The sequence below is a fragment of the Corvus moneduloides genome, chromosome 7 (assembly GCF_009650955.1).
Source record: "Corvus moneduloides isolate bCorMon1 chromosome 7, bCorMon1.pri, whole genome shotgun sequence".
Lineage (NCBI taxonomy): Eukaryota > Metazoa > Chordata > Aves > Passeriformes > Corvidae > Corvus > Corvus moneduloides.
The window spans coordinates 8,402,303-8,422,389 of record NC_045482.1 but is presented as its reverse complement, the minus strand read 5'-3'; the positions used below and the strand labels follow the sequence as shown (position 1 = coordinate 8,422,389).

Below are 20,087 nucleotides of genomic sequence, written 5' to 3'. Positions count from 1 at the left end.
TCACCTAGCCTGCTGTTCCAGGATTTTAGAGTTAAGTTACCAGCACAATTTCATATGAAATTTAAAGTACTTAAACTAGAATTAGTAACATCTTAATTTGAAGCTGTACGAATGTTAGATAAATAGAAGCATGAAAAGTTTTAACTGCTGCTCAACCTCCCATTTATAATTAAGCAATCATTCATTACAAGGTAGTTTTAGGGAGAAAAAAGGAAGAAATTTTTTACATTCTCCTCTCCCACAAAACATGTTTATTAATCATTACACAGTCCTCCCCAAAATCTCTCCTGCTTCTAATGCTGCTATCATCAGACTATCCACAGCCCTTTCACTGGCACAACATAAAGCTAGGAAGAGCTTGCCTAACAGCTGGGTATCATGTATGAAGACATCTTTTATGTCACATGGTTTACAAAAATCAGTTTAAAAATACATCAGAACAGCAATATTTCATTACAATCTTTTTCTTTTATTGCAATGAAATAAGAGTAAATAAGAGTTGCATTTCCAGTGTTTTGAAAACTGCACTTTATGACAAGAGAGGGAAAGAAGTCTATAAATAGAGCTCTACAGTTTTTAATGCAATATACTGGCATCCAGCACTTTTGTTACTTCATGAAGTGTTCCTTCTCAAAGCTTTTCCACAACAGATTTCTACAGCATTTCTGGCATCATATTTTAACACTCACTGAATTCAAGTGCTATTTATTACTAAAAAGCAAATATCTATTCTTAGACTTTCACCCTTGAATCAATGAAACTTGTTATGTAGGGAACAATCACAAATCACCATTTAATTCACTTAGATCTCAGCTATGCCAACTGAAACTCCGTAAACATCAGCTGCAAAAGCAAAAAAAAAAAAAAAAAAACCAACCAAAACCCAACCAACCAAAAAACCCCAAGGGCAATGCTGCTTACATGACAAAAGTGAATTCCTTTAACACTGTTCCCCATCTTGTCCAAAGGAGGTGACCAGCACATCAAGCCCATGACGTTAGGAACAACCAGAAGAATGCCACCAGCAACTCCAGATTTTGCAGGAAGACCAACCTATAGAATAATCAGAGAATTACTGGCCTCTGCAGATGTTCCTGACTATTGTAACACAGTGCATCAGCATTTTCCTGAAGATTATTGTGTAGCATTTATAAAACATGTATCTGGAAGGCACTTGAAGCCAGGAAAGCATTATTACTTATCTCTTTTTAGATAAACAATAACCTGATGCAGTTTGTGACAATCCGAGGTTCAGAATCATAAAACTATTTGCTCTCAGAATACAGTGAGTCAGTAATACTGTGAAAAAAGATAATTTAAATCTATTATAAAACAAGCAACTGTGACTAAGCAGTAGTACACAAGTGTATGTCTCATGAACAGCTTACAACAAGGTGGTAGAATGAAGCTGTAAAAATCTTGACTGGAAAAGGCAAAAAACAAAACCACAAGAAAATTGCAGAGTGTCTACGAAATCATACAATAACCTACTTACTTACAATATGAACAAAGGCATTACTTTTTTCCAGAAGGAACTAACATGTCACACATCCTCATAGCTCTCCAAGCAGCAACTCTTAGGTCACACAACGCCACCATAACCACTTTTACGTGTATGCACTAAGGAAAAACTAAAAATGCTCAGACCAGAGTACTGAAAGTATCAATAAGATACAGTCCATCTCGAAATATTTACATGTATGGAACACACTGCTAGAAAACAGGACCACAGTACATGTGCTGTGTATGACAGCCATTTTTACAACACATAAAGACAATTTCTGAGCCTGAGTTAGTGAAGGAAAAACAACTGTCTGCAAAGGCTTTCTGCTATCCTTGACTCCCATACAGCAGGATTTCTGCAGCCATGTTTTTAGTTCCATCTGCATCATGACCTGTTTCTCTCATGAACAGCCTTTCCTAAGGAACAGTATTCATGTTTTGATAGGAAAAGGATTCCCAAATGTGAAGGCAGAGTGCTATAAGGTATGTGACACTAGTAGTGCCATGAATCTTAGGTGAGATTTTCCCTTACAGTGTGTTCAATTTCTAAACAATTCATGTAACGCCCTCTCCTCTGCCTCAAAAACAAGGAAGCAACCCCTGGAACACAGAAAATAATAGCACAGATTAGTCTTCTTGGTCAGCTGTAATTAACACTTGGAAAGTACTTACATGGAAGGCAAACTGCCCTGAAAAGTCATACATGCCACAGGAATGCATCAAACTCAAGGTATTCCGGACTGCTTCAGGACTCAGGACTCTCTCACCAGTGATTGGGCAAAAGCCACCATTAGCCAGAGTTGCTGCCATCACACTTGCTGACTCACATGTTACTTCTATTGAGCAAAGCTTATGGAAAAGAAATAGAGATTATAAGCATTGGTACTTCTAGCACAGTAAGGCCAACTACAGCAGGATCAACAAAATACAGAAATATTAAAATAACATCTCAAAATCACCTGTAACATACATTTGTTACAGATGACACTAGTAGCATCAATTAATACAGTCTGAATCTTTCTACTATAAAGATCCCAGTGACAGTGTTTGTAAGCCCTCTTAAAAGCTGGGGACAGTATTTTATGGGTTAGTGTCTCTGCTCAATTCCTCCCCCCACCCCCCCTTATGTTCCTTTGAGAGGAAGAGGTCTGTAAAACAATCTCAGTATTTTGCATCTGCTTAAATGGCAAAGCCACAGAATGACTGCTTTTTTCAATTTGAGCTAGTTTTGTGTGGTGGGTTCTTTTCATTTTAAAGCCTTAGAAGATCCCACACGTTATTAGAAGTACAATTTAAAGCTGCAAATTCTAGCACATGCAAGTATTAATGCCAGCACTTCCTGCTGATGCAGCCTTATTTCACCTTTCTCATATTTAATTTTTTATATAGTAATTATACAACCACATCATAGTTTTTCCCAGGATCCCTGCTTCAGTACAGACTATACATACTTTGGTGACACATCAGGAAATGTGATATGATGCCATCACCTGATGCTGCCTCATTTCTGCAGAAACCAAAAGATAAGTTGGTTTCAACCTGAAGCTGAAATGCTGCTCTAAAAAGTAAACAAACTAGTGCTCGTATTCTTGCTTTTGCCAAACAGTCATTACATGATACTTCATGAAGTTACCTAAGCCACGTTTGCATGAGTAGTTACTACCTGGAATTCTTATTTTCCGGGTGCCAAACTCAATACATCCTAGTCCAATCAACTGGAGTTGCAAATCAAGAGATTGTCAGAGACGCATCTAAAATGGCAACCGTGTTTTAAACATATGAAGTATTACATAGTATCACCTACTTTGAAAAAAAAATTGTTTCTAGGTTCTCAGTTTAAGCACCTGCATTTTGTACCTCGGTTCTCTAATCTGAGAACAATCCATCCTCACTTTACAGAGATAATAGGCAAATACCTTTATTCCTGCTCAGAAAGTTCCCAGTTACAAAAGGGAGGAAGGAACATTACAGAAAACCCAAAGAAAAGAAACAACTAGACTTTCAAGTAGAATCTGAGTGTTGGAAAGTTAAGCGTTGTACCCTAACAAGAAAACAGAAATGCTGCTCGTGTATGAGCTATCCTTTTCCTGAGCATGGAGCAAAAAGGGGATTTTTCATGGGAAAAAAGAAAGAATGACACATGGTCATTAAATCAGAGATCAGAATGCACAAAAATTAGGCCAAATTAAAATACATCAGAAAAGTTAGCTTTAACATTTCTTAAGCTATGAATAGCTTTCACTTAGAACACATTATCAGGCAGTGGGATACAAGGCATTTAAAAAGCACGTTGACACAGTAAATTCAGATAAATTACACGTTCTGTTCAGCCACAAGGGAAGTTTAGAGCAGACTATTAGCTTGTACCTAGTTTCTAACTCAACAAGAGGTCAGCTACAGCTAATCACACACACAAACACTCATCTGATCTAAAGATAAGAGAGCAGGTGCATCCAAACACAAAAAACTTGAATAAAATTTGCATTTTGAAAATAATGGCTTATGATTTGCCTAAGTAACAGCAAGTCTCTAAGTCAAAAACAGATTTTGAGAACTGAACTCTGTGGTTTTTTTTTTTTTTAAACTCTCCCAGATGAAGTGAATCAGTAACACAACTTGAACTACCTCTTGAGAACCCTACACAGCAGGGCTGAGTTGTGAGCATTTAAACATTAGGAAACCCTTACTGAGGAAATACCTCACACTTGCCAAGTTCTCATTTTGTGACAGTTGCAAACAACTTGCTGAAAGTCAAAAAGAAAAAAAATGGGGGAGGGGGAGAATAAATATATATATAGATTCTTTTACTCAAAATTAAACTCACTGAATTAAACTAAAAGAAGGAGATATTGCCATTACTTCCCTTGTACCACTCCCCTCAAGCCTACAGCTCAGCATGCATTCTCCAGTTACACAGTAAAGTACTCCACAGCACAATAAGAAGCAGCAACCCAAAGAAGAAGAAATGTTTTGTCAAACTCACTGAAGTAATACAAGACATTTTAAACTTCTATTAGTGGTTTAAAGACTATTGCTAGTTTGTATTAGCAATAAAGACATCTGAGTAGATCACCTAAACAAAAGCAAATCTGGATACATCAAACACACATCTGTCATTTCCAGAGTTTAACAGAAGCTGACAAATTTAACTGCAAGTCATTAAAGCCTCCATGTCTAGGCACAAATCAGCTTCTACTGCTTACAATAGCAATTCTAAGTCTATAGTTAGTCTCAATTTTAAAGTCAGTTACCTGAAAATAGAAGTCTAGTATAGCAACCATATCCGTGCCTTCAGGAAAGCACTGAGGAAGAAAAATAAAGACTCTTTAGGTAAAATTATTATTTTTTTTTAAGTATCACTTTTAGAAAGACGTAAATTAAGCTATATTTTTGTCAGCATACTAAGCATTAAGCATATTTTAATATAAAAATTTAAATATAATAAGTAGAAATATTTGATGACATCAGATTTAAAAATAACTTGGTGCAGCGATATCAATAAACTAGGTACTAAAATATTTTTCAGTACATCTTTAAATGTACTTTTTTCAGTACATCTTTCCATCATCTTTAAATAAGCAAACTGAAAAATGCATCCAGGAGTTTTATGAAGTCACCTGTACAGCACAGATTATATGCTTTACAACAAATAAAACAAATTACCATGGCTACAATACAGAAAAATATTTAGAGGTGTTTTATGAGAATGGCTTAAGTATCACACTTTTTTAATGACAGCATTTGAATAACATTGATAAGACATATACAGTATTAATTTAAGCCATACTGTACATAAAATAAATTAAAAGTCTTCACAGACTATGGATAAAACCCAGCACACCATCTTCAAAATACACTCAAGAAAAAAAGAGATTAACCTTTTTTTCTTTCAAGTAATAGCCAATTGCAAAGTTTCTATCTCCACTCTCTCTTTCAGACTGGAACCTAAAAGAAAAAAAAAAAAAAAAAGACAAGGCAACATGTCAAACTTTCCAAAAAACCCCCAAAAATCGCTGAACTCAAGATGTATAATGTAATTCAGTAAAACTGCATGTAAAGGATATACCACTTCTGAACACAAATATTCTACTAATGGGACAGAATTGGCCATAGAAGTTCATCCCAGTTCACGCAGCTGGATTGAATCAGCATTGACATCCAAATACACACAGTACTGGTTACCCACACAACATAAGCTGACTTGGAGATAAGGCAAAGGAGGGCAAGATCCTAATCTCGGAAGCATTTCTAAATAGGCCGGAGTGGAATGGAACATCCCACAGCGAAAGGGTCATTCCTGACCAAAGCAGAGGAATCTGAGGATCACACACACACAGCAGATCAGACAGTGACCAGACTGATGGCTGCACTCCTCATTGTGATGATTAAGGTAAGGATGAAAACTAAAGGAGGAATACCTGCCTGGTTCCTTCTATACCACCACACCTTTTATTGTAACAAAGCTCAGGAAAAACACCTCTGCATGTGCATTCCAGCTGGCAACCTGGAAGCAACTCTGCTAAAGGGAATCTTCATGATTTCCCTCATGCTGCTGGAAAAAGCTCTCCAGATTTTTGGAATGCTATACACTGAGCTTATGAGGGGAACTGTTTCTTCTAGAAAAGAATTTAAATATGCAAAATAAAAAAGCAGAGGGAGTCCCAGTTGTTATGAACAGTGCTTTCTAAACATTTGCTACGCAGCCACCAACATGCAGAGTTTAATTTTTAATATGAATGCCAGGAAGGGAAGAGTTGCACTTACAGCTCTCATTGCCATAGCACCAGCAGAGCACTAAGACAGAATACTGACATTTCAAAGAGGTAACCAACACTTCTAGGTGAAATTTAGCCACACTGATGTCAGGGACATGCACAACTTTAGCTGTAAATTTTAAGTCAAAAACACCCTCCAATATAAGGGATGAAATGCTGGTTGAAACGTAAATAACTAAACTTTGTCATAAGCTCGTATGCCAGTTATCAGCTGAAACACTTTCCACCTAACCTCAGTAAGTGAATAAAAAATACTTACGTAGCATTACTGAATCCAACATACTCATTACCAGCCATTTTATTCATGAACTGCATCACCTGTTAGAGACAAAGAGAAGGAAAAGCAGTATTTTTACACATGAAAAGGTTATCAGCTTTCAACCCAGCCGTACCCTAAATCTTGCAACACCATTTTACAAATGCAATACAAATCACTAAATGTTTGAACAACCAAGTATATCTACAAAGACAAAACATAGGATATTATTAAAATTTAACTTTCAATTCTTTTGCCATCTTGAAAATTTTCCATTGAATTTAGTTTAAAAAGCAATGTTATAACATCAACTTACGTAGTCAAATTTTTCTGCATTATTTGCTCCTTGCTGCAAGAAAAGAAAAAATAATTTACAAAAATTGTTAACACAGGAAAGAAGTTAGTTCACTTAACAGTATTAGGATTTTAATGCACATAACTAAGGTATGAGGCTAATTAAGAATAAGGTACTACAATCACTTCATATATTAATGAAAAAATTAAAGTGTTAGGTAAGTAAATCTTTAATTATAATTTAAACAATCCTATGAATCTTAACCAACACCTGTATGTTGGAAATTAATTTAAACTGGAAGGTAATAAATGAAGGTATGCTTTATTTTAAGTGCTCTCTATTCAACTTTACATGCTTAGCATAAGTAAATGCTGTAGCTAAAGCAAAAAAAATACAGAAGTAACTACAAACAGGATAATTACAGTAAAAACACTAACTTTTTATAGATTAGTAAGCCAAAAGTATTCTCATATTACCAACAGAGCTGAGCATAGGGAGATTGAGGCTACTGAAGTTAAAATATTTCCATGGCCAGTGCCCATACTAAGAATTTAGACCGAAGACTAAAAATGAAGTGTTACCCCTTACTATGAAAATAACTGCAATTAGTTTTAAAATATCTGATTTAGTTAATATCTGATTAATGTCCTACCTATTAAAAATTGTTAAACAGCTAGAAAAATAGAATTTCACATCATAGGGCACATCATTGTGATAACAATGTACAGGAAAATCTAAATCCAACTTAATAAGGATGATAGTGAAACTTAATTCTTAGGGTGTGCTTGGTTTGGGTTTTTCAGGAAGGATGAGGGGTGTTACTTTGAGAATTTTTTTTTTCCTCCCACATTGAAGAACATTCTCAAATTTAGTAGCTGCCAGTTAAAAACATTAATTTTTCAGAGGTCTCTGATGGGTGGCCTTTCACAAATTCCTATCAAAAGAGATTGAAAGAGGAGTGGGAGGTAAAAAATAGCATATGGTCTACTGGGGGGAGTTTTTAATTTTTTTTAAGTAGCCAAGTAGAATTTTTGGAGGAAGTTTAAAAAACAATGGCATCGCATACACAAGTGGAAACAATGTATCTGTTTTAATATATTATTTTAATATTAAATACACTCTATTTAGAATAACAAGCCTCTAACAAATCTCAAACAATTCAAGATGCTACTTGCACTGTGTTTAGTGTGGGGATGGGGAAGAAAGTGGAAAAAACGGAAGCTTTATATCAACCAGTATTTTACTTAATGAAATGCATAAAGCCAGTCTCATTTCCCACTCTGTGTGTGGATTAGGGTATTGCAGATAATCTTGGAAGCCCATGCATCAGCTCATCTACAGGAGGATGTGCAGACACACACGTATGATCACTGGTGAAAGGAACACCACACTGTTCTCTCAAAATTATGCGCCAGTGGCTACCTTATGTTTAAAGGCTAATAACCTTACTCCTAAAGGCAATAATCTCTAGCTAATTTTCAATTAGATAAAAAAATGCATGATACATTTCATCAAAATGTTCCTGTATAATATACCAGAACACAAATCTTAAAAATTTAACTCCAAATCTGTTCAATGAAAAATAATTAAAAGAAGAAATTACCAACTTCATTGAACTGTTGCAGTTGTCAAAATATTCCATAGATCCTAATGCTGTAAAATATGTAACAACATTTAAACCACAAAAACCTTTTCAACCTTTCAAATGCACAATGAACATCTTTTTCTGGGAAAGTGGGTCAGCATTAGTTATGGGATGCTGCATTGATAATTGTATGGTTAGACATGTTTAATAAATTGAAACAGGTTCTTTTGTTAAAAAAAAAAAAAGAAAAGAGGGAGAAAGAGATCATGCTTTCTGCAAAAATATAAATACATAATACTTCACTTTTTTGTTCTGCCTGGTTGAAAAAAATATTCCCTTCAACAAAAACATGGCTTTACCAGCAGCACATTAAATTGGTGGGTGAAAGACTCAATGCAAACTTTTTCCACATTGACTTTTAATAAAAAAGGTTCCTTTTCAAAGTTCACAACTAAACTCGTATTTTGGGAAGAAAATCTTCTGCATACTAAGCCAGATGATGAGTTTTTAGTCCTTGATGTTCCGCGCACTTGTAGAGGTATTTCATATCACACACAAAAGCATTGTTACTGAAATCAGACTGCTCATTCACCTGAACTACTTGCTTAAGCAATCACACGATCAAGACCTCAGTAGGGATTTACTACAACATGTTACTGAAATGAGAAACTCTGCTTCCATACACATGATGACTAAAAACCCCAGCAGATTAGTTCCCCTCTTTCAGCAGCTGACAGAGGTATCCTGCTCCTCCTAAAAAGCTGAAGAGACACAGTGGCAACACACATTCTATGATTAAAATTCAATTGCAAATATAAAATCCTAACATTTAGAGTACTAAGCAGCTTTTCCGTAATAATTTAAACAAATATAAGAGACAAGGAAACTTCTGTTCTTCCACAAGCCCTTATTTTTAGCTTAACTGTATAAACCTATGAATTTGAGGGCAACCATGACAATACTTCTTAAAAAGCATTTTTAAAGTTCAGATGCAATTCAACCTGTCTAGAACATCAACGAAAACATTCCATGCACTAACTCCACAAACACTTTGTACATTTACTGGAACATATGTTCATATACACACTTATACATGCTTGTGTGTATAAACATATGAAAAAACACTTCTAAATGAATACAAAATTAAATTTACAATGTTAGGACTGAAGCACTTTGATAGGCAGAAAATTCAAACTTGCAGAAGACAGCTCAACACAATTTTGTAAACACTTAAAACCCCAATGAACCTATGGCTGTCAATCATAAATTTGAATTTTTTGACTGTGTCAGGTTTTGGTGATCTTCCCTTTTTTATTTTAAACAAGGTACTTGTACTATATTACTTGTATTTCTATTAAAAAATAGAAACAGTTGCAAAGGCTACATGCCTACATAGGAAAGAGACCCATGGATACTTACCAGAGCTTGCAACAACAAAATCAGACAATACTTATTGGAAAAGTAGTTAATATTAGCCACTTTTCATTGATCAACACTGTTTCTATGATTAGACCATATAAGCTCTTACCACATGTCTCTTGCTAAAGCAATTTCTCGATTTTGAATCTAAGCAAAGCTAACAAAAACACCTGGATCATGAGAAGTTTATAATCTTCTAATAATAGAAGATTATTTAAAAATTAATTTCTGGAATATTTAAAGCCAAATTTATAATCTAACGCTATCCTGTGATGAAAATATCCAGAAACAAAAAATCGTAATACTACATCAGAGTGCAAGAAAACTCTTTTCTTTACACTTGTGCATTTTTCTTTATGTCTTTTCTTTATGTCTTTATTTTAGCTTTCTGTACTTACACACTTTTTATATTTATTTGTTAAGATGGTCCTGTTCTGTGAGAACTGGTGTCTTGCCAGTTTAGTGTACCATTTTCAGCTCTGAAATACTTGAGAGTACACTGTGACAGACAGTACTTGACCTAAGACAAATACTATGAAAATTTCAAATACATGTCAGATTTTGTGTGTCCTTCACTTCTGTGCGTTTGTGACCACTGAACAGACGTCATTTCACAGAATCTCATACATATTCTACATCAGATAACATCCAATATACTTGAGTTACAGTAAAAAGCAAGTGGAGAAAAACATGGATGTAAGTTCTATCCCCAAATTAGTTACCAAAAGAAAATTAATAACCTAGGAAGAGAGGCAATGTCACCAAAGTAAAGACAAGTATCTGGTAGAGAAGATCACAACACCAACACATGATGCAAAGTGGTTTGTATGTATATTTACACAACAGTCTATCAGGAAGGATAACTGGAGTGACAGCATAGAGCAGTTAAGCTAAATCAGTACAGTTTATTATAACTATACTGCCAAATAAACCATGCATTTTCCCACCTCTCAAGTATTAAACTGTAACTGCATAGGTTTCCTAATAACTGAATCCTGACAGCAAACAGACCCTTGGCACAGCCAGACAGGTTTTTTCTACCACTCTTTGCCTCATTTACTTTCTGATTTATCAGTATATTTAGAAAGCTCTTAAATATATCACAAACCCCTCCATGTTTTATCAAAAAAAAAAGCTTCCATTGAACTAAGGTCTTTTCAGGGTCAGCGAGATCAGCATTTTCATTTTCTCATACACCGAATTTTTTGCAAGAACTATGAATTTTGTTATTCCCAACATGTCTAAATGCTTCCCACATAATTCAAGACCACAGAACACCTCCCTTCAGTGAGCTTTCAAGTCCACACTGTCTTACAGTCTGCGTGTGGCTGCCAGTACTTAGAGGATTTAAAGATGCTGTATTTGCCTGAACCTTTGCTGTTAGATTAGGAAAACTTTTATCTATAGATGGAATGTTAAAGCACACAATAAAAATGACTTAAGATTAATCCTTTATCCTCTGGTGATTCCATCCACAGCCATCTGCCTTCTTCCACATATTTCTCTGTGAATCCTTCCTCTTTATCTCACCTGCACTTCTAATACGACAAGTCAGTACAGGTAAAGTGGAAGTGGGAAGTCCCTGACAAAACCACTGTTATTCCTGGAGTTGACAAGCTTTGAGAATTGAGTTTGAAGTTTAAGAAAACAGATCAAAGCAGTAAAATCTATCCCTACTACAGGCAATAAAGACTTTTCCCAGCCAATGTGATGTACAGAAAGCTGCACTGAATCTGTACTAAATCTGTACAGGAGTTGAATCACCTTCTTTCAAGCACCTATATTTCCTTAAAGATACGGAAAAAATTACTGTTTTATCTCATACCACCTTTCCACAAACTCCTGTAATTGCCACACAATTTTCTTTTGATAAAAATTATTTGAAAATTGTTGTAACCATGTCATTTATACAACTAGTATTACAGGCAAATGGCTGTACAATTATCAACAAGGGAAAAGGTCCTTAGGGGTTTTTTTTAAATTTTATTTCTTTAAAAGTGACCTGCAGGATGTCCTTTTGCTAATGCATTTTTATTGTAGATACATCCTTTAAACTGATAAAATAGTCTATGGAGTGTAATGCAAGTACAATCAGAACAGAGCCAGGGGTTGAGACACCAAAATGTAAATACACTGTAGCTCCAAACCCAGGGCAGTCGGAGAATCACTTAAGATGGCAGGAGCATGATACAGCCATGCCTAAGTAACTCAAACAAACGTACAATTTAACATGCACATACCCCTCATTATTTATTATTATGGATTGCAAAGACAATGTAATGTTACAGTTTAGGTCCCTGCTCTGTTCCAAGGTGGGAACACCAAATTCTTACAGAAGCCAGAACCGGGTAAGTGATGCTAAGAGCCATTTTTACCCCTAAAATGTTAACATATTACATGTTAACATATTCTGACAGAAAGATTACTCCAAGCATCATTGCTCATCCACAAGTAACCATTGTCTGTGCCAGGCTCTAAGGACAGCTGTGTGCAAGATCATGTCTACTAATAGCTGCTAAACTCAGTACCACGTATGAGAACTTTGAAAGACTTCTTAGATCCATTTCTCAGAAAGAGATAATGAATCTCAAAGGAGATAAAAGCATTCTTAACTATGAAATACAGCAACAATCTCTCCATAGTTATTAATATGTTGTCACATTAGATAAATCTGCAATACATGGTGAATTTAAGTTTTCTTGTACTTTAAGAGTCACACACTGCCTTTAAGACATGTAAGTAACACCTTAAATAAAAAGAACAAATGCAGAGGAATTGAGGGCAAAACATGAGTTAATGAAGCCACCTTTTTCAGAAAAAAGGTAAGTTTGATATTAGATCAAATACAAACGTGAATTACGTAATTCACAGGTTAGTAGGAATAATGTTAAGTTGCAGATTGTAAAGAAGTTACTTCACAAAAAATACAACTACTAGGTAGTTTTGTACCTGTGTCCCTCTACATAATTTTCTTCAGAATATGTTTAGCTTGGTTAGTTATTCAAATGATAAATGGTATCTTAGTGAAAGCAGTACAGAAAATAATCTACATTTTAATCACACTGAAAACAAATAATGGTGTGATAAGATACGCGTCCACTAGACGTGCAGTTACCACATGCAGAAATGTTAGTGCAATGCAATACTCTTTATAAGAATATTACAGAAAAAACCCAAATAAAAATTTAAAGAAAGCCACCCAGCAAAACCAATCCCCCATCCTTGCAACAAATACCACAGTTGCATGCAATAAACAAATCCATGTTATCTATTCAGAAGTACACCATTTATCAAGAACTACGTGCCTTCTGCAAGAGGCACATGCTTTTGTTTTGCCTTATGATCAGCAGGGCATGTTGTATTTGGACTAACATTTTGACATTTCAGACAAGTGTGTTAAGTCAGTTTTTAAAATTCACTATTATCCAAGTGAATTTCAATGCTCAGTCAACCTTTAAAAAATATTAAATGTGAATAAATTTACCTGTCATACTTAAGGCCATTTTCTTTCACCTACAGCTATCAAAGATAAATGTCTTTAAGCAGGAGTTCTTACACCTTCTTTAAATATAAAATAACAGAAAATCAAGATCTAAATAATTTTAAAATCAACGTTTTGGAAATAGAGGGTAGGAAACACACTGTAGCTATTGGACTTTGAAACACAACCAAGAAACAGGTTGTAAACAAGACTTTTAGACCTCTGAAGTAACAGTATCAAGCTTACTACTCAAAAATTCCAGGGGACTGACATGTTCCCCAGAACTCTATGCAGGTACCCTTAGAAAAAAAAATTAATTTTTTGTACCTGTGGCGACCAACACCAGCAGAAAATACAAGTCAAGTATCTGGCAAGCATTAACATTATATGGAGTTTATACCATTAACAACTTCAAGACATTTATACACAGCTATTCTACGGAAAAAATACAATACAGCTTTCCAAAAGTCTCAAGATCATGGACTAAAGATGTAAAGTCATTATTCAGTCCTGGTGTGCTTGGCAAAATAAGTGACTATTTTCAAACATTCTTATTTATGAAAGCACACTTACATCCCAACAACAACTGTGTACCATAGAAGCCTAACATAATTTAGTGGTGCAGGATGTTAACAGCACACAAATTCAACATAAGACTGACATTTAGATACAGCACAATTGCTCCTGTACAAATTATAGTATCTTCCATTTCTTCTGCACAGCAAGAAATACTCTTGTAACTTTATGCTCTATAAGAGCACTAGACACTCAGAAATGTACTTCTAAGTGCTATAAAGTATGTTCCTGAGCAATGTACTTCCTCAGCAATTAACAAATAGAAGGCAACACTCTCGAGAGAATATCAAGTGTTGTGCAGCTAAAGAAGGAAACAAATTAATACCATCTAGGAAACAGAGTTTTTGAGATGCACTGATACTTGTTAGAAACTGCTAGTCTAACACTGCATTTGTTTGCAAGGGTTACTATTTCCAAAATATCAGAGGTTGTCTACCTGCCAATGAGTAAAGTGCCATCAGATATTGCAGTCAAAAATCAAATACAGTTTATAATCTGTACAAGACATTTTTTTCTACATTCTACTAAAATACTCGGAGAGAAACTAAAAATTAACTTTTTACCTTGATTAAAGATGTGATCACAATTGCTCCAGCATTCACCATAGGGTTATGAGGCCTGTCTGTGAAATAAAGTTTTCAATTACAAATATATTCCAAGACAAGTTTGTCAAACAAAACCAGTCAAGTGCCTAAGGGAAAAATTATTCTAGATGTATGACTTCAAGTTACTATTACAGAATAGCTATTATATAATCCTAAACCTTTAAAAAAATACCGTAATCCAACACTATACACAATATTTTATAATTCTGAGTATTTTACAGCTTAGAACACACTCAGTCTTATGCAACTTAATCCAGTAAATTATTTGGTTTGGCATAATTTCTTTTCTTGAAACTTACAAATGCTCTTCAGTGTTCCAGTATTGGATCAACGCAACACTTAAAAGCAGAGCAACCCCAGGACTTTCCAATTTTTCCCCCAAGTTACCAAGTCTCAGTGATTTTAAAAGTGTTTAAACAGGACCTTTAAAAAATAATTAAAATCCAGTTCTTAAATTTCCTTATTGCTGACCATGAATACAAAACACTGATTCTTTTCAAGAGCCAGAGGTTTCTACCGGCAGCTTCTGAAATGCAAATATGTATTTACTCATCCACCCTAGAATTTAACTTACTTCATAGCTGACTTGCACATACCTGCTACACTTACATTTTCCTTTTTCCCACTGATCTCCATATTAACAGTATCTTTGCATTCCCAAATCATTCTTGACTGCTGAATGAATCACCTTCTCTTCTATTTTCTTTTTCTGAAAAACCTCTCCTTATCAGCCATCTTACTTTTCCCAAATAATCCACCTTCAACAAATAACCCTTTTCTTTTTTTAACTAACATTTTTGCTGTGCCTTTTAACTAGGATGTTGACTTCTGAGCAAACTTGGAACAATTCTCAATGCATTAATATAATGACATGTTTGAATTCTTTATTTGCTATTCCTTTATCTCCAAATTTGAAAAAATACTAATTAAAAAACAACACAAAAACTCTGTAATACTTTTTTGCATGATATACAAATATGGACTCTAAAGGAAACTTGAGATGATTGGGGTTTTGGATATGAGTCTGATATTCGCAGCCAACACACATCTTCCCATGAAAATTACACTGGGTATGGTCAATGACAGCCATCTATGACTATCAGTTAATCTTCAAAAACTGATCATCAATTTTATTAGTATTTTTCAGAAAGTCAATATTAAAAGGAACTTTTAAATAAATCCAACTATTCTATTAGTGGGAAAAAAGGCCAGTATCTTCCAAAACAGCGGAGCTCCCCTAAAATACAAACTTGTTGTCTAGATACTATTTTAAAGTTGTTACTGCCATTCCTTCTCTCTCTGAACGAGACTAACAAATTGTTCTGATTTCATTTGATTATACTTAAGATCCACATATATAAAATATCCTGTTGTAATCTACTAATGCAAGCAACGAGGGTCAAATGTATCTGACTTTCAATTAAGACCAGATCCTGGATAAGAAAACATACAATTTCCATAGCTCCTTAGGGACCACAGACCTGAACACAAGTCAAATGACCACTCACAGCATCACAGCCTGCACGTCAGAAGGGACATCTGGGGGGTCATCTCCTCCACCTTCCCACTCAATGCAAGGCTATTGCCAAGGTTCTATTAACTGAGTCTTGAAAACCTCCAGATGTGGCAAATCCTCTACCTCTCCCGCAATCCTGTTCATCCTAGAGGACAAATTTACCCTAATATCCAATCTGCAGCTCCCAAGCCACTGCATGGGGCCACTGGCCCTTGTTGTACCAGGTGCCACTACCAAGAAGAATTACAGAACTCTTCATGTTGGCAATTCCTCTTCAAGAATTTGAAGAGGCTTCCAGGGGAGCCCCTAGACTCCCCCTTCCGACTGCTCCTTGGGAGTTGCACGTGCCCTGGACTGCACAGCATCCTGGCAGCCCTTCGCTGGAGCCCTCCCCAGTTTTTCGCTGTTCTCCTTGAGCTGGGGATCCCAACTCTGGACACACAATTCAAGACAACACGGCTCTCGTGCTTAATCAGAACACACTGTCACCCTCATTTCTCACTCTAGCTATGCTTCTCTTCTTTACAGCTTCCTCTCACCAGCATTAGGTATCACTCCAGTCCATAAACTCATGACTTTATCATACAGAGCCCATTCTAAAAATATTTTTATAAATATTTTGCTCTTGATTCTTCTGTGCACCTCTATAGTTTCAATCTGCCACACAGTACGAAGAAAACAACACAACCAGATTCCATACCACGTGTATGTTTGAATTCTCACCAAGAAGAGGTTGTATGTATGGATAAGAGATACTACCTGTTCATATATACAGGTATTGTCACACTTGTAGCATCATGAGCTCAATAGATATTAAAAAGCCTGTAGCTGCCTAATGACCATAGCCAGGAAAATTATTCCTGATAATGCCTGTTTCAGACATATTTTACATAGTAAAATTCCTGATCTACTTCAATCAACTGGAATAGTATTTTTAAAATTAGCATGGAGATTGTTTTATTCCTTCAGAAATCTGACTTGGACTGGGCAATATATTCCCTTTGATAAAACAAGTTTTAAAATTGAATATGCATAAGCCTGCAGAAGTTTCCAAATTTCCATTGCACAGCACAGATAATACTCTAAACACAGCAACATCTTTTTGTTGTAAATTGGCATTTTTAGCTATAATTTTAAATTATGTTAAAATATTCTTCATTCTTTCCAGCTTGAATCTCAATACTAGTAAACAATGAAATACAAGAACATCCTGTTTTAGGAATCTTCCACAAAGTAAGTATAGAAAAAATAGCTTCAGATGCATGTCTAAACGGTTTTCAAACACCTGTGTATCACTTCACAGAATCTGGATTATGAACATGGAATTCAACTACATCTGAATATTCAGAAAGTAAATAGATTCAATATCTATTTTTTTTTTTCATTTTCAAATCTGATCTTCAAAGTATTTATGGATGCTCAAACTGACAAATACTCTGCATATCTAAAGTTCATACAGTGGTTTAAATCTACAAGCAAAGTATAATCCGTTCTTCCCTCCTCTTCCTTCACTTGGAGAAACTCAACCTCCCTTTCTCTCCCTATAACTGAAATGTTCCTATTTATTAGACTCCTACTTTTTGTTTTAGTTCTTCTCATAACGACTGTATAAGAGGCCATCCAGGTCAGTCCCAGCACTTCTTTCCTGTGTCTATCAGCCATAGAAGCACATATTTAAAAATTAAATTTTCTATCATGTGAACTAGTCTTCTCTATTAATTTCATGTTCCTTGGTCAAAATTTCCATAGTCCAAATTCTCTTATGCATAACATAATATGCATAAGAAACACTCTTGCCTTATAAACACTCTTAAAGTATAACAGTAATGTAAAAGACCACAGCCCACCAGTTCTTCTCCAATAGTTCAATGTTAAAAGTAGCAATAAAAAGAAGAAAATAGTTTCTATACTTTGTCACGTTATTAAAAAGAGAAAAAACAGAACATCTATATTAGTTCAAAGGAATTAAGGAGCCATTTTCAGCACCATCAAAGCTTTTTTTATAGTAAATCTTTTTGTAAGATATGAAAGACAAGTCTTCTTCACACTGTTACAACACTGTATATTTGGAAAAACTAGGAAAACAAAAACAAGACAGCAAAACTTGACAAAATGCTTAATCCCTCTTGGCAATATATTCATACTGGTATTTCATCACCATTTACTAACATAATAAAACAGAGAAAATAAATTGTCATGATATATTGTATTTTTAAATATGGTAAGATGATTTTAAGATATAAATAAATAATTTTTATATAATCGTTTGAATATATTTATAAACATAATAAATATAATCAGGTGTCATTAATATATTAATAATATAGATATTTAAGTCAGAATTCAATACAGTCCTTGAGAAAAATGTCATCCAAGCCTTATGCTGGTAATTAAATATTAATTGCAATACCATGGCAATGGAAACATTGTCTGTTCTTTTACTGGGACAGATCCACTAGAAGAAACATTTGTGTTTCAGAGATAATATCCAGTATTTCCTCTAGGGCCACCTGAGTCACCTTTCTCAGATTTTTGCCATAAAGTTTATTAAAATTAAATTTCCATGCTTGAGAATTAATATAACATGAAAAAGAAATAATCTAGGTAAGTGCTGTATGAGAAATTCTTGCTAAAATACTCCTGCCACAGGGAAAAAAATAAAAACATCGTTTTGAATCAGTAGCCAAATTCCATTTAGAATAATCTGTGGGAAGATTTCGCCTTCTGGAAACTAGTCAGTGCTGGCCTTTGGCACCAGCACCTGCTTCTCAGAAGGCTGAGAAGTGATATGTTTTTTAAAATCAATTTAACATCTTTGATTCTTTCACCACCATTTTTACAGAAGCCATGATTAAGGAACACTTGCTACCAACTCAACTAAATAAAAATAAATTTAAAATACTTTCATCGTTAAAATTCTTTGGGTTTTCCTACAGCTCAATAACTAGCAAATAGAATAGAAGCAATACAACATCTTTTACTAGCATTCTAAATTAGGCAAAAGTGACTAACAAAAACTAAGTTTACCTTGCTGATGCAAAATATTCCAGAAAGCTGCCTAGTAATATGACTTAAGAGGATAGGGTAAAATGACAAGACTGAAAAAACTGTGTAGGCTTGCCTCATATTTTTCTAAAACTGAGTATTTGCATTATTAAGTAAAATGTATCTCTTACCATCTTCATTCAGGAACAATTTGTTGAACCGTAATCCACTAGGCTCTTTACCAACATATCTGTGCACATACTCTGTGCCAAGATCATTGACAGCAATCGCATATTTCAAAGGCTTTACGCAGGACTGAAGACAAAATGGAACTTTGGTATCACCCACAGAATGCCTGGGAAAAACACAGATGAAGAGGCTTGGAATTTCCTGATTGTCAGCTGTGGCAGTAGAATGTTAAATGCTTCATCTATCCTTCCACATACAAGGACTAATAACAAAAACGCACCAAAAAGCAAAAGCATATTAATACTAAGTCTCATTTTAAAGAACTTAACAATGAGATTTACAGGTTTTAGCAACTGACTCCATAAGCCAAGCATAACAAAGTCAGTTGCTGACTACTGCAGAGGTAACAAAATGAAAATGGGTTCAGATACGGGTTTGTACCAGAGCAAGAAATCACCTCAGACCTCTCATCTTACACTTATCCTACTCAGTTGCAAACCACATACTCAACAGGGTACAGCTGACCCAAACAGAGCCACTACACTTATTCATGTCTATATAAACAAATATGAGATACAGTTTGGTTTTGCAATTTGAGAACAATAATCAAATAGCTGCATTTACATTCCCTGTGATAATGGCAGAGATGTTTTATAACACTTACTACATGCTATCTTTTGGAAAGTTTACTTTCAGCATCTATGTCAGACTGCACCAAAGAGTGACTCATGCAAGCAGCATATGCCACATCTAGAGCAAAAGGCTTGAAGCAGTCACTTGTCTGGTGACAAAATCAGGAGTGTATTTGCTTCTTTTCTTTGCAAAAAACACAAGCAGGCTTCAGTGAAAATCACAATACCATTTTGGCAATATAAAAGCTAACATTACTAAACATTAAACAT

The 20,087-nt window shown here is 35.0% G+C and overlaps 1 protein-coding gene across 2 annotated transcripts in view; it reads right to left on the bottom strand.

Moving 5' to 3' along the window:
• GLS (glutaminase) overlaps nucleotides 1–20,087 on the bottom strand; it is a 62,609-nt gene that overhangs the window by 25,649 nt on the left and 16,873 nt on the right. For both annotated transcript variants that reach the window (XM_032114273.1, XM_032114274.1), the window contains exons 6-13: nucleotides 19,188–19,351; nucleotides 14,454–14,512; nucleotides 6,851–6,883; nucleotides 6,538–6,596; nucleotides 5,382–5,448; nucleotides 4,755–4,805; nucleotides 2,176–2,352; nucleotides 922–1,053 (exon numbers count right to left, since the gene is read on the bottom strand). In XM_032114273.1, the coding sequence (XP_031970164.1) occupies nucleotides 922–1,053; nucleotides 2,176–2,352; nucleotides 4,755–4,805; nucleotides 5,382–5,448; nucleotides 6,538–6,596; nucleotides 6,851–6,883; nucleotides 14,454–14,512; nucleotides 19,188–19,351 (742 nt within the window). The remainder of the gene's footprint in view (nucleotides 1–921; nucleotides 1,054–2,175; nucleotides 2,353–4,754; nucleotides 4,806–5,381; nucleotides 5,449–6,537; nucleotides 6,597–6,850; nucleotides 6,884–14,453; nucleotides 14,513–19,187; nucleotides 19,352–20,087) is intronic.